The 13,630-nt window shown below is 43.0% G+C and overlaps 1 protein-coding gene across 3 annotated transcripts in view; it reads left to right on the forward strand.

Annotated features, from left to right (window-relative positions):
• Positions 1–13,630, forward strand: part of RPS6KC1 (ribosomal protein S6 kinase C1) — a 141,081-nt gene that overhangs the window by 76,029 nt on the left and 51,422 nt on the right. For all 3 annotated transcript variants that reach the window (XM_080928343.1, XM_080928344.1, XM_080928345.1), the window contains 2 exons: positions 486–601; positions 11,116–11,208. In XM_080928343.1, coding sequence (XP_080784469.1) covers positions 486–601; positions 11,116–11,208 — 209 coding nt within the window. The remainder of the gene's footprint in view (positions 1–485; positions 602–11,115; positions 11,209–13,630) is intronic.

The raw sequence follows: 13,630 nt of genomic DNA on the forward strand, positions 1-13,630 counted from the left end.
GTCCCTGCTTTCCTGTATGAGGTGGAGTGACAACTGGTTGCCAGTGAAGCGTATACAACTCACTCAAGTGTGATTTTAATTTAGAATTACAAAGTGGGTTTGTTCTTGGGTTGGATTGGATGTTTGAGCTGTCTACACCTGTCAGTCCTAGGGTTGGCACTGCTTCCTGAGCCTTAGGTCTGATCCTGGTTTTCTGGAAATTGAATCCTGCCTGAACCAGGGTTTGGCTCTCAGCCTTAGAACTTTCTACAGTTTTTATATACTTGACACTCCTTAACATGCTGAGTTTCAGTGCACCTTCAGAGAGCAGCCTGTCAGCTTTGGGTAAGCTAATCCCTGGAGGGGTAAGGTTGAAGCCATTTTCCTGTTTCACTCCCTTCGTCACAGCTACAGATATGAACTGGGTGAAAAGAAATAACCTGCTAGATGGGGTTAAAATGCCTGTTTCTCTCGCTCAAGGCCAGACTTTTGCTTTGTCCTTTCAGGAGAGTCAAGCCCCACTCGCCGGGAGGCTGTGAAGAGAAGAACGGCAGAGTACCTTATGCGTGCAGAGAGCATCTGTAGCCTCCGGGCCACACCTCAGCGTGACACAGGACCACAGGTATGCTGGGAGCCGTCTCTGTATCTAGCCTTTCTGTTTTGTTTTTGTTATATATTTCAGCTTTATTTATAATTAGAATATTTGAGAATTTTGGTTTTTGGGATTTTTCTATAATTTTCTTGTTATTGTCGGAAAGGAAGGCACAGAGCAGAGTAAGAAAGACCTTTCCATAACCTTTCTTACACCGTCTATATGCCCTGTCTGCCCTAGGCAGATAAGGACAGAATTTAAGGAAGGAACACTGAGCCTGGCTCATGGTGGTCATGGAGGCGGGGTATGGAGGCAGAAGCAGATTTGGCTTGCTCACATCTACATGGAACAGGAAGTAGAGGCTGAGTGTGGTGCTATGTAACTCTCCTTTTTCCTCTTTTTATTCTTTCCTGGACCTGAACCTGTGCTGTGGTGCTGCCCACATTTAGTGCCTTCCTTCTTCAGTTCAGCCTCTCGGGAAACATCAGATGTGGCCAGAGTTGTCTCTTTAGTAATTCCAAGTCAGGTTGACAATGTAGATAAAACCATCACACTTCCCATAACTCAAATCTCATCATCTGCAAGATGCTCTCAAGCTTCTGAGCCACAGCTCTTGTACATACCCATGCAGCCTAACCAGCCATTTGAAACTGTTCTAGAGTGAGTCCTGCAAGGATTTGCTCGTGGCAGCCTGTAGCTGCTGAGGCAGTGCTGTTGTGATGGTTTAGGCTATTTGAAAACTGAAACCCTTTCCACATGGCATAAAGCTTTAGACATTGTTTTTATAGCTTTAGTGTCAGGTCTGTCTGGATTTGTTCAGTTTCTGGAAGTAGCGCTTCTGTTTTAAATTCTTGCTAAGGTTTTTTGTAAATGGGCGAACATGTTTAGTTTATTTCCTTAATTGATCCAAGAGGCCGTGTCTTAGTTAGATTTTTACTCTGTGAACAGACACCATGACTAAGGCAACTCTTATAAGGATAACATTTAATTACAACTGGCTTACAGGTTCAGGGGTTCAGTCCATTATCATCAAGGTGGGAGCATGGCAGCGCTCAGGCAGGCATGGTGCAGGAGGAGCTGAGAGTTCTACATCTTGTTCTGAGGGCAAACAGGAAAAAATTGGCTTCCAAGCAGCTAGAAGAAGGGTCTTAAAGCCCATGCCCAGAGTGACAACACACTTCCTCCAACAAGGCCACACCTACTCTAACAAGGCTACACTTTTTTAGTCTGTGGCAGTGAAACTCATATCTTGATTTACAAGAATTAAGCAGAGAGACAATACTGGGAACAATGATAGTCTTTTGAAATCTCAAAACCTATCCTCATAGCACAGCTCCTAATCCTTCCTAAACAGGTCTACCAACTGGCAACCAAGTATTCAAATATACGAGCTTATGGGGATTATTCTTTTTTTTTTTTTTTCTTTTTAAGGCCATACTTTTAAATAGTGCCATTCCTTGGGCCAAGCTTATCTAAGCCACCACATTCCACTCCTTGGCCCTCATTTAGTTCAAAAGACCCCCAATGTTGAGTCCAAAGTTTAAAGTCTTTTTCTGAGATTTATTCAATCACTTATTTATAATCTCCTATAAAGTCAAAATCAAAAAGCAGATCACATATCCCCAACATCACAGGATATACATTACTATTCTAAAACGTCATAGTGAGAAAATATTGGAACAAACAAGACCAAAAACTAGCTGGGCAAACTCCAAACTCTGCATCTTTAAGGCTGATGTCAAAGTGGTCTTCAGATCTTCAATTCCTTTCATCTTTGTTGACTCCAGCACAATGCTCTTTGGCTGGTTCCACTCCCTATTAGCAGTGCTATTCAGCAGGTGTCCCACAACTCTGGCATCTTGAACATCATGGGTTCTTCAAGCTTCAGCTTCAGAGTTTCTTGTTTCAATGTCTGGGATACACATATGATCTTATGGGCTACTCCAAAGGGCTTGAAGGGTCACTTCTCAAACTCTGGTTAACTCCAGTTCACTACTGCAGTTCTTCATTCCATCTCTGGCATCTCTAACATGCTGGTGTCTTCTGCTGCAACTAGGCTTCACCACTCATGGGCTCCCTTCATGGTGCCAAGCCTCTACTTCTTTGCATGACCCCTTCAGTTCTGGGCTGTCAACTGCAACTGAGGCTTTACCAATGGCCTTCCCTGACCTCTCACAGTGCTAGACTCAGATGCATTCCAAGACCCTTCAAAACCAGTACCACCTGGGTGACTCTTGCACATTATCAAGTCCAGCTGCAGCATGAGGTACAACCTGGGATATCTTGGAATAGTTTATTTGTGCTCTCAGAAAACACTTCCCAGGTTTCACCTCTGTGATGCGTGTCTCCTCCTAATCACCACTAACCTCTTAGCTCCAGCTAACCAGCATCATCTGTCCCAGTAGTCCCCTTTATTCTGGACTCTAAAGTCAGAGCCATATGGCCAAGGCTGCCGAGTTCTGCTGCTCCTGGGGCTGGAACATGGCCTCCTTTGTTCTATTACATTGTCACCAGCTTTCTGTTTTCTAACTCTTTCACTGATTAAGCTTGGCTGTCCTAGAACTTGCTCTATAGATTGACCTTGAACTCTGAGATCTGCATGGCTGTCTCCTGAATGTTGGGATTAAATGCACCACTATTCCAGGATTTAAGCTTTCTCTACTTGGTATTTTCCCTGTACAAGGCTGGCCTTGAACTCAGAGATCTGTTTGCCTCTGTCTCCTAGGATTAAAGGTGTATACTACCATGCTTGGACTTGTTTTGAGGTCATCACTCCCTTAATCTGTTTATTTCCTAGAACATAGGATTCAACTCCTGGTACCCCTTTAATATTTGAACCATATGTTTTGTTTATGAGACTGAACCATAGCACAGAGTCTGAGCTGGGTTGTTTTGAGACCTCTTTTTGTTAATTTAATTCTTTTCACCTTAGCCTTAGGTAGACTCTTCAGACAAGGGCAAAAAGAAGCCACATTCTTCACCAAAATATCACAAGATCAGTCTCTCTGACACATATTAGATTCCTTTTCTTCTGAAACCTCTAGAGCCAGGTTTCCACAGTTTAAATCATGCTCAGCAACAATGTCTTCCATATTTCTACTGGGATAGCTCATTAAGTCCCAATTAAAGCATTCCACCACTTTCCAAAGTCCCAAAATACACATTCCATCAAACAAATGCATGGTCAAGCCTATCACAGCAATACCCTACTCCATTACCAACTATCTTAGTTAGGGTTTTACTTCTGTGAACAGATACCATGACCTAGGCAAGTTTTATAAAGACAACATTTAATTGGGTCTGGTTTACAGGTTCAGAGGTTCAGTCCATTATCATCAAGGTGGGAGCATGGCAGCATCCAGGCAGACATGGGGCTGGTGGAGCTGAGAGTCTACATCTTGTACTAAAGGCAAACAGAAGACTGGCTTCTAGGCATCTAGGAGTAGGGTCTTAAAGCCTATGCCCACAGTGACACACTTCCTCCAACAAGGCCACACTTCCACACAGTGGAATTCCCTAGGCCATACATATCCAAACAACCACAGACAGGCTGTCTTGATATCATAATCTGTCACTTAAGCCATGAAAGAGACAGCATTTTTTGTTTTAAATTGCATTTGTGTGTGTGTGTGTGTGTGTGTGTGTGTCTGTGTGTATGTGTGTATGTATGTATATACTGGGAGTAGGTTCTCCCATTGTAGTTCCAGGGAGCATGTTTCTGGATCTGGAAAAGGAGGGTGCTCACACTCCTCTGCTGTGTGTTCACTATGATTATTCAAGTTAAGGAAAGCCATTTATACTTATGGATTAAAGCTTCCATCCCTTATAGAGCAAGTGTCTTCATTTTCCATTTTGATTTGGGTACAATAATGAAAGCATCAAATAACATGAGCTCCTGTGAATATACATGCTTTATGGAATCTGGTGGGTATGGCTGGTGTGTTGTGGTTTGTCCTACAGCTGTTTGTATTTTGATGTTAATTCCACTTCCCCAAGAAGGGCTGCCTAGTCATGTACTCAGGTGACTTCATCAGAACCTTCTTCCCATTTTAATTAGTAAAGTAAAGGTGAGAGCCAGTAATTGGGCAGGGGAAAGGAAGGTGGAGAGAGAGGGTTGGAGGAGAAGGGAAGGGGACAGAGAGAAGATCAAGATGGAGCTTGAGAAGGGTGAGTTGGATCCAGGTGGACTTAATTGGCGATAGGTAGCTCATATTTTAAAGATTTTATAGGTCTTTAATCATATATGGAAGGGCAGTTTGTATCTTTGTCCATTGCATTGGATGTAATTTTATTGTATAGAGAATTTGTGGATTGAGAATTGAATATATAAACCCGTATGAAAAGCTATCAGGCCTTAGAGTTATGTTTGTGTTGGGCGTTGGGGTAAAGAAGCACTCCGGGGCAGTAATTCCACCAGGAAGGAGGCAGTAGGGCAGGTGGAGTGAACCTCCAGAGAAGTGAACTGTGCAGAGAGTATGGCTTGTGGACTGAGTGACAGAGTCCGTGCCCCCAGCTCCATACTAGAAGTGGAGCCCTCAGAGTGATACCTCAGGGCTGATAAAGAGATAAGCAACCCATTATTTAATATTTACTGTAACACTAGTGTATATTAAGAATGCCCCAGAAGTCATTTTGAATGTTACCTGTGCTGCCTTGTATCCCTCCTGTGCATCTCTGATCAGTAGTCTACTGGCTTTCCATGGAGTCATACTGACTGTGATGTAACATCCTGCACATGGGTATGACATACTTAGAGTCATAGCAAATGAACACAAGGCCTCATGGGTAGTTCCTAATCTAAAGAATACAGCACTGTGTAGATGAGTCAGAATCTCACTTTAAGCATAATTACAGTGAAAATAAAGCTGGGGTCTAAAGAGAAGAGCAGTTTATAGGGGGAATACTCACTCATCATGCCTAAGACTTGATATGTAGCATCCAGCCAGCACATGTGGGAGCCACATAGAATATGGCACAGCAGTTCTTCCTGTAGCCTTTCAGCATGACTAGCTCTGTAGCTCAGTAGACAAGGCCTATAGAGATGCCCGTAGGGGTTGTTCTTGAAAGGTAAAAGTGGCAACTGCTGAATCTGATCTGATGTATAATTTGTGTTGTTTTCTGGTGAGGGCAGCTGGAAGAGAGAGTAGACATTGTTCTTTATGGTAAACATTTGCTTTTCATTTGCCGTTTGTGTGTTCTCTATGAAGCCTATCTCCACATTGGTCAGGAGCAGGCCTCCTGGTTATTTTCTTGAGATTAGCTTGGTGAACCCATTGTTTCTCTTTGTTAACAGTCTTTGAATCTGAATGTCAGCCAGCATGGTTATGTTTAGAGTGAGTGCTTTAGCCCCTTTCTTCTCTCCAGTGGTGTGCAAATCAGACGTGACTTCTCTGGAGACCCCTTGTGCAAGCATCTTTTCATAGTTGTTTCAGTAGATAAAAGAATCCTTTGGGGACTTTGACGGTGCTGGTCTCCATCTTCCCCCCTTGGCAGTGGCTACTCCCTCTGTCCAGACCTGTTCTTTGCTTTTTTTTTTTGGAGCCTTGGAACCTCTTAGGTTGTAAATGTAGAAGACCCGATTTTCCCATTATTTAAAATCATATCTTTTGCAAACAAATGTTGAAAAAGAAACCAGCAGAACACAGTCCCAGTTTTGCTCTCTAAGTCATACCCGAAAGGCACCAAGAACATTGGAGAGGCAGGACTCTGAGTAAGTAGGCTCTGGACTGTAGGGACAGTGGCTTGCATTTATTTATTTATTTATTTATTTATTTATTTATTTATTTATTTATCCAAATTGCAAAAGACTTAAAATAGCGTTTTTGCCTAAAGAAAATAAAAACAATTAAATTTAGAAAAGGCTCAGTAAATTATCTAAATGCAGGACATAAAACATGTAAATACCATTCTATACCACAGTTACTAGGGGTGATTAAACATCAGTCACCATGCGGAATGTGCTGAATGTTCTATAGGTTTTGAGCACAGTGATAGTACATCTGTGTTTGCTGATGTTGGCTAACTCAACAGGTATCATTAGAAGACAGTGAAACTCACTGAGAGCTGTGGCAGTGTAGGGCATGGTACTTGGTTACAGGTAGTTAAATGTTGGGTGCTAGCCACCTACAGGAGGCTCAGAGTGGTCCAGCCGTTTGCCCAGGAAGGATTTGCAAATCTAGAACTCTGCAGAAGAGCTTGAGTTCAGGGACTCTGCTAGACATTGGAGTTCTGAGTTAGAATAACTCTTCTTCCTCCTCCTCCTCCTCCTCTTTTTTTTTTTTTTTTTTTTTTTTTTTTGAGACAGAGAGAGTAATTCTGCATAATGCCAGACAGCCTGCCCTAGTTCAGAGATGATCATTATCCACCACTGTCCTCACCCAGAGTTCTGGATACATTTTCTCTTCTTTTGTCTGGTTTCCCAACAGTAATGAATGACTTCTGCTAAGGTGTTTTGAGGTGTGCTTGCTACATTCTGAGTGGGTCTGGGAACCAATAGCAGCAGCCCCACCAGAGAGCCTGTTGGAAACACAGAATCTTGGGGGCCCTCCTGAGTCCTGTTTTCCACTTTGCAAGGCCCTTAAGCAATGTGTTATAGCTTAAGGAATGCTACGTCTACAGGCATGTGGAGATTGCATACTGAGAACACTTAATAAATCAGAGACTGTGGGTAGGTCAACTGGTGACTCAAAGGAGAAGCCAGATGGCCTTTACTTAGCCTTTTAGAGAACAGAAAGAGCAACCAGATTTTAACTGTGTGCTAACTGCAGATCACAGGTGTCTCCCAGGCGTTGGCCAGTTGAGCATGGTTATTTTGTCCTCTCTGTTGGACCGTCAGATATTCTTGTCTGTGTGTAGTCCTGGTGTAGATGAACCTAACCAAATGGGCTTGACATCCTGGGCTACAGTAGCTCTTACATATAAGAGAAACCCTGACTTTTTACATCGGGGCATCAGCTATGCTGCCCAGGAAGTCATTTCCTGCTCCTTTGAAATAGTGTGCTGAGTTGGTTACACTTTGTTACAAGTGTTTATTATTTAGTTTATTTTGGGACAGGGTCTCTGGTGGAGCCCTGGCTAGGCTTGCCTTCATGGCAGTCCTCCTGCACCAGTAGCCTAAACGGTAGGATTGCAGGCGTGCGTTTATTGCCTTACCTGGATACACTGACAGGTTAGTCCTCTCTTCTGCCACCAACTTTTGTTACCAGTGACTACTTAGCTGTCTTGCTTCTCCGTGTCCTTCTGTTAGAAAGACAAAATAAGCCAAGATCTGGACCTGGTTTCTGAAGCCTCTTTGTTATTAAATCCTGTAGATTTATGTTTCCTTTTGCTGTCTAAAGACAGGAACAGATCTTTGGAGTTACATATAATTTAAATGCTACTATATATAGAAGAACCAAGAGACTATTAAAGATAATTTTAGTTTTTAAATGTTTCCTATGCACCAAGTATTTGATCTGACGCGTTCCTCACGTTTCCCAGATCCACTCCCCATGTCCCACCATCCCCTTCCAACTTTGTGTCCTCCCTTTAGGCCAACAAGACCAAGGTGTGCTGCCCATGTACTCATGGTTGTGGACCCACACAGTGGCTTGTGTTAGACCCACCAGGGGCTACACACTCAAGGAAAACTGGCTCTCCTTCTCATAGATGCCAACAGTATGAGGTTTTTAAAACAATCCTTTATTTCATGATCTTTGTGTACTGTTTGACCTGCAGCTTGCACAGCACATTAGAGAAAAGTTTTGTGTCTGCTGCCTTTGCCGTTCCCATCTGCCTCAGGTCAGTGCTGTTGGCAGCAGTGCCCACTCAGTGCTTCAGAGCTCTTTTCTCACACAGCACTGCTCGCCACTCGGGAGAGGACAGTGCACATGGGTCTTCTTTCAATCAAGGGTTGTGGAAACTAAACCCAAGTATGGACTTTTATTTTCTGGTCCTCTACTATGACCCTCAGTGTAGCAGACCATGCCACCTCTCAATGGCCTGTGTCATGTTAGGTTTTCAATTGCTGTGGAAAAGGTAGATGGGGTTTTACTGGCTCACAGCTGCAGACTGTGCTCACTTGGCTCTGATGTTTACAGCCTATGGCACAGCCGAGAGGCTCTGAGTCCTCGAGACCCAGTCACCTCCCAGGGGCCTCACTTTTGAATACTGCTGACATGGGCACAGTCTACACCACAGCACTTGTGTTTCTCACCTTGCATGCAGTGGGACAGGTGGAGTAAACCTCATTTCTCTGGATCTGAGAGACCAGTGAACAGTGAGGAGAAATGTAAACAGAAGATGGGGGTGCCATGCTGCATTTGGTGCATTAAGCATCAAATGTAACATAAAATAACTCTCCCCCATAGTTCTTCTGTGAAAATTAAAAGCAGCTTTTTGTTGGTAATGCACCAAGATGCATATGTTTGTGTATGCGCTCACAATCATGTGTGTGTGTGTGTGTGTGTGTGTGTGTGTGTGTGTAGGATGGAGCTGGGGTCTGTCTAGGATCTCATTCTCTCTGTGTGATGGAAGCAACTCACCCTTCTGAGTTTCCCTTTGCATAGGAGTAAAACCAAAGTGATTAGAGAACCTCTTGTGAGTGCACTCAGTGTGGGATGGGAGGTAAAAGATGAAGGAAGACAATATAAATCCTGTAGAAAAGACTGTTGTTATGATAGTTCGAATGGATTCACTAATGTCTTAATATACATTTGTATGCATTAAACATTTTCCTTAGGTTTTCAGCTTTTAAGGAGGCAGCAATGTGTCTGTTTTCTGACATCTTCTTTAGTTCCCAATGACATGCGGTATCAAATAACATTTGTGGAGACATATAGAAGAAATCAAATTATAACGTTTAAAATTATTATTACCTAGTGCAGTTGAGATATTTATTTTATCAAGTTAAAGTATCTTTGAAAAGCTGGGGCTAAGATGGCTTGGTTGATAAAGTATGAGCATCTTGGATCCCAGCTCCCATGTAAAAAGTGAGCATGGCATTGTTTGCCTCTAATGCTAGCACAGGGGAGGCAAGGGTGATGACTTCAGGATCCATGGAGTTGACAGCAATCAGTGAGCTGCAGGGTTGGGGAGAGGTCATTCTTAAACAGTAAGGTAGAGAATATCGAAGAGGCATCCAGTGTTGACCTCTGGTCTCTATGTGCATGTGTATACACCTGCACATGTACATGTACATATGCATATGTTCTTGAACACACACACACACACACACACACACACACACACACACACAGCCTTAGCCAGTTGTGGCACACACCTGTAATTTCAGCATGTGGGAGATAGAGGCATGAGGATCCTTAGTTCAAGATCAACCTTGGCTACAAAGCAAGTTTGAGGACAGCCTGGGCTTCAGGAGACCCTGCCTACAAAATTTAAACAAACCAAACACCCCCACCTCCAGCATCATCATTCCAAATGGTCTGGATTTAGCATTTGCCTGCTGCACCCAGAGAAGAGGAAACGGTTTGACGGTAGTGAGAACTGCTGTCTTTAGATACTTTCTTGTGGTGTTTTCCCATTTCAACTGCACCCAGTCTCCCCAGACAACCCTTTTGCTAATTCCCTCACCCCCCCCCCCCCACAGTAATCAAGGTGAAGTTCTTATTAAGAGCTCCATATGGCCATGCCAGTCTGTGACATGTCCCAGTAGGTTCCTTACTGTGCTGTCCCTCTGTGTCCTAATCGAGTTTGTTGATGAGGCTGTCTGTCCTGTGAGGAGGAACTACAGAAGGCCTTCCTGGACACAAATCCAGCTGGACACACCCTGAGCTCTGCTCCTCTCAGGACTTAGCTGACTGGCCAGGTGAAGCCAATGCTAGAGTTCAGAAGTTAAGACTTTCTAACTGGTGCTCAAGCAGCCTTTTCCCATCTTCACTGATCTTGTTTGTAGGTAATGAACTGGTTTCTGCATCACAGATATTCAAATATTTGAAGGAACGCTCTGTTCTAATAGTCACTGGCTGTGTTGATGGGGAATTTTTTTCTCATCATTGGTTGGCACTTTTCTGGTGAACTCCAATCTGCCAATTCTCTTTAAAACATATGGTATAGATTAAAGTATCTAACTGCTTACTTTGTTTTATAGAGAAACACTAAAGGGCTGTTGTTTCAAGGTTATACCTCTTCTGTTGCATGTGAATCTGTTAAATAATGTTTTTGTTTGTTTGTTTTCTTCCTAAGTTACTTTTGGCCTGTCTTGGGTAAGTTCCAGGTTGTCACTGACTTTGGCCAGCTTAGCTGATTGTTACATAGTTTCATGATAGCCCTAAAAACATCAGCTCATTAATTTTTCTGTTTTAAAAGCCTGTTTTCAGTGGTATGACTTGTTTACTTGTGCTTTTGTCTTGCTTTTTCCTTTTGATTTTCTTTATTTTGATTTTTTTTTCATTTTACATTACAGACAAACAGTAACTTTCTCCTTTTATCTCTCTTCTCTGATTTATGATAAATTTAGTTTCCTTTGGCCTGGCGTTTGCTTCAGTAGGCAGTCCTCCTTCAAGTATCTCCCTGATTGATGTGTAATCTTTGATATCTTCCATTAGCCTCCAGGATCACTAAGTTCAAGGCCCCCTTGGAACCTAAGGAGCCCTGCCGAGGAGCTGAAGGCCTTCAGAGTCCTTGGGGTGATTGACAAGGTAATTCTTCAGTGTCTTTTCTAGAGTTCAGTCATAAATCGACTGCATGCTGACATTCTGTCTTTGAAGCTTTGGATCTTAAGGATATAAAACAAAGGGGGAAATGACTCAAATGCATCTGCACTTTCAAATAACAAAGCAACCGAGGAAAAGCTTTTATCTCAGCAACTCACATAAGGTCATGCAAAATACATCTGTGCCAAGGAGAAGGTGTATGTTTGGTGGCATTCAGTTGAGTAAGGGGTTTTAATTTTCTAAAGTGTGGTGACAATAACATACACTTTGTACCACTTAAATTGGTGAATTTGTACCACTTAAATTGTGGCTGTTCAACAATTTAATGGTCAGAAAGAAAGTTTCCTGGTAGCTGTCATTTATGATCACCTACTGTGTGCCCACACCCTCATACTCAGCATGTATATAAAGAGGTTTATGGAACCCTCCTTACAATCCCATTATATTCATCTTAGTGGGAAAGTGATACAAAAACATAGTCACTTGCCTGGAAGTCACTTGTCCAATTTGTAGGAGTGCTGAGCACAAAACTTGAACTTGGTTGACTCCAAACTCTGCATTCCCAGTGTATTGAGCCCTTTCTTTATCCCCTGGCTTCACAAAGCTTAGTGACATGTCAATCCTGCTAAATCTTTGTCAACACTGAGCCTGTCAATTTGTATACTTTGGAAATACTAGGTTGTTCTACCACTATAACATCAAAGACAATGCTGTGTTTAAAGTCGACATAAATGAATCTCCATCTCTTGACCTCGGCATTGTCCCTAAGACACCTGAGTGTTGTTGGTTTTGGTGCATTAAATGCCACTCCTGCTGGAGTGTTTGTGTGAGTCCTTGTTGCACTTGAGCTTTCTGCACTGCAGCTTGAGAAGCTTGGGCAAGCGCTCACGCTCTGAAGCTTCCTAAAAGAACATCAAGTCAGAACCTGCGTGATGCTCTTGGTGTTTACTCTTGTAGGCATCGTTGTCTTAAACAGGTAGGAATGAAGTTTGAGCTTAAAGGATTCTAACATCGGGGCATTCTGTATGTTGTTCAGGGTAATGTTTCCACGACTGCTGCTTCTGTAGCCTTTGTGTTATGGAGAACATTCTGTTTGAGAGTAGACTGAACCAGATGGGAACTGAAGTGGACACAGGTGCAGACATGTCACCTTCCTGCATATGCTGTCGGATTGGCTCTTAGTCTTGTATCTTATGACTCTGACTGTTCACTGTTGTGCTTTGAACCTTAAGACATGACACCTGTTCTGGTGATAGCTAGGAGTCCCACAGGCTAACAAGAGCAGACTCTTGGCAGTGGAGGAGTCCCTTCTTTTGTAGTCGAGGTACAGTGCATTGCTGTCTCCATTGACCAGAGCCTCAGATGTCATTTTCTAAGTGGTAAGAAGAAGCTCCTTCTGGGAGTCAGTTGGCCTTGCAGAGAGTCTTGAAGATCATAACATCATGCCTGCTAGTAAAACACAAGCGTGTAGGTCTTAAAATTTCCATTGTTCAAGGAAAAATCCTTTTTGTTATACTAAGGAATCCCTTAAATTTGGGTTTGAGAAACTTGAGGTTAAGGAAACTCAAGTCCAGAAAACAACCAGGGTGTAACCTAATAGATCCGGGACAGGAGTCTCTCTGATTCTGTTTCATTTCAGCAATTTATTTTACTATTTGTGAATTATCTTGAGTTACTTATTAACTTAGCAAAGTCAGCTTTGTATTACAGTTCATTAGGAAATACATTTTATAAACCTCTATCTAGAAAGCAAAGGAGATGGTCTTATTAGTAGCTACAACACGGACCTTGTGAGAGTGGTGTTGTGCTGTTAGACTTCTATGCCCCCGTGCCAATCACACTCTGGGCCCTCAGTGCAGTTGTTGAATGAGTAAATTGAAAAGAATTTAAAATATATCGTAGAGTGACACCTACTGGTGTAATCTGAGACTTCTCTAGAACCATCACAAGGTCACTAGTGAACCATGGCTGCTGGCTGGTTTAGTGTTCTGACAGGAGGAACTGCCTTCCATTTCTTTGTTGGGATTATAAAATCCTTTAAGCAACAAGGAGTAAGTACCAGGGCTCTTAGAGTATAGATAGGCAGGTGCCCATTCTGTTGCAGAAATGACGTGGCTGCTGAAGTACTTGAAAGTCCGTTACAGGAAGACATAGAGAAGGAGGCCATTTCCCGAGCACATGTGTGATCACACGTGTAGGCTTTGGGTACTTGAGAGCTGCAGCTCTGTCATGCTTGTTTAAACCCAGGAGAGCACTGGTTATGCTGGAACAATGAGTGCGTACTGGCAAATGGCGTGCTGGGACTCACTGAGGGGGTGTGGTATGCAGTGGGAGGACACATTGCCCCTCCTCCCAGGAGACAGCTAGAACCACAGAAGCTTAAGTTGCCGAGAGAAAGAATTGGACT

The sequence above is a fragment of the Micromys minutus genome, assembly GCF_963924665.1.
Source record: "Micromys minutus genome assembly, chromosome: 1".
Taxonomy (NCBI): Eukaryota; Metazoa; Chordata; class Mammalia; order Rodentia; family Muridae; genus Micromys; species Micromys minutus.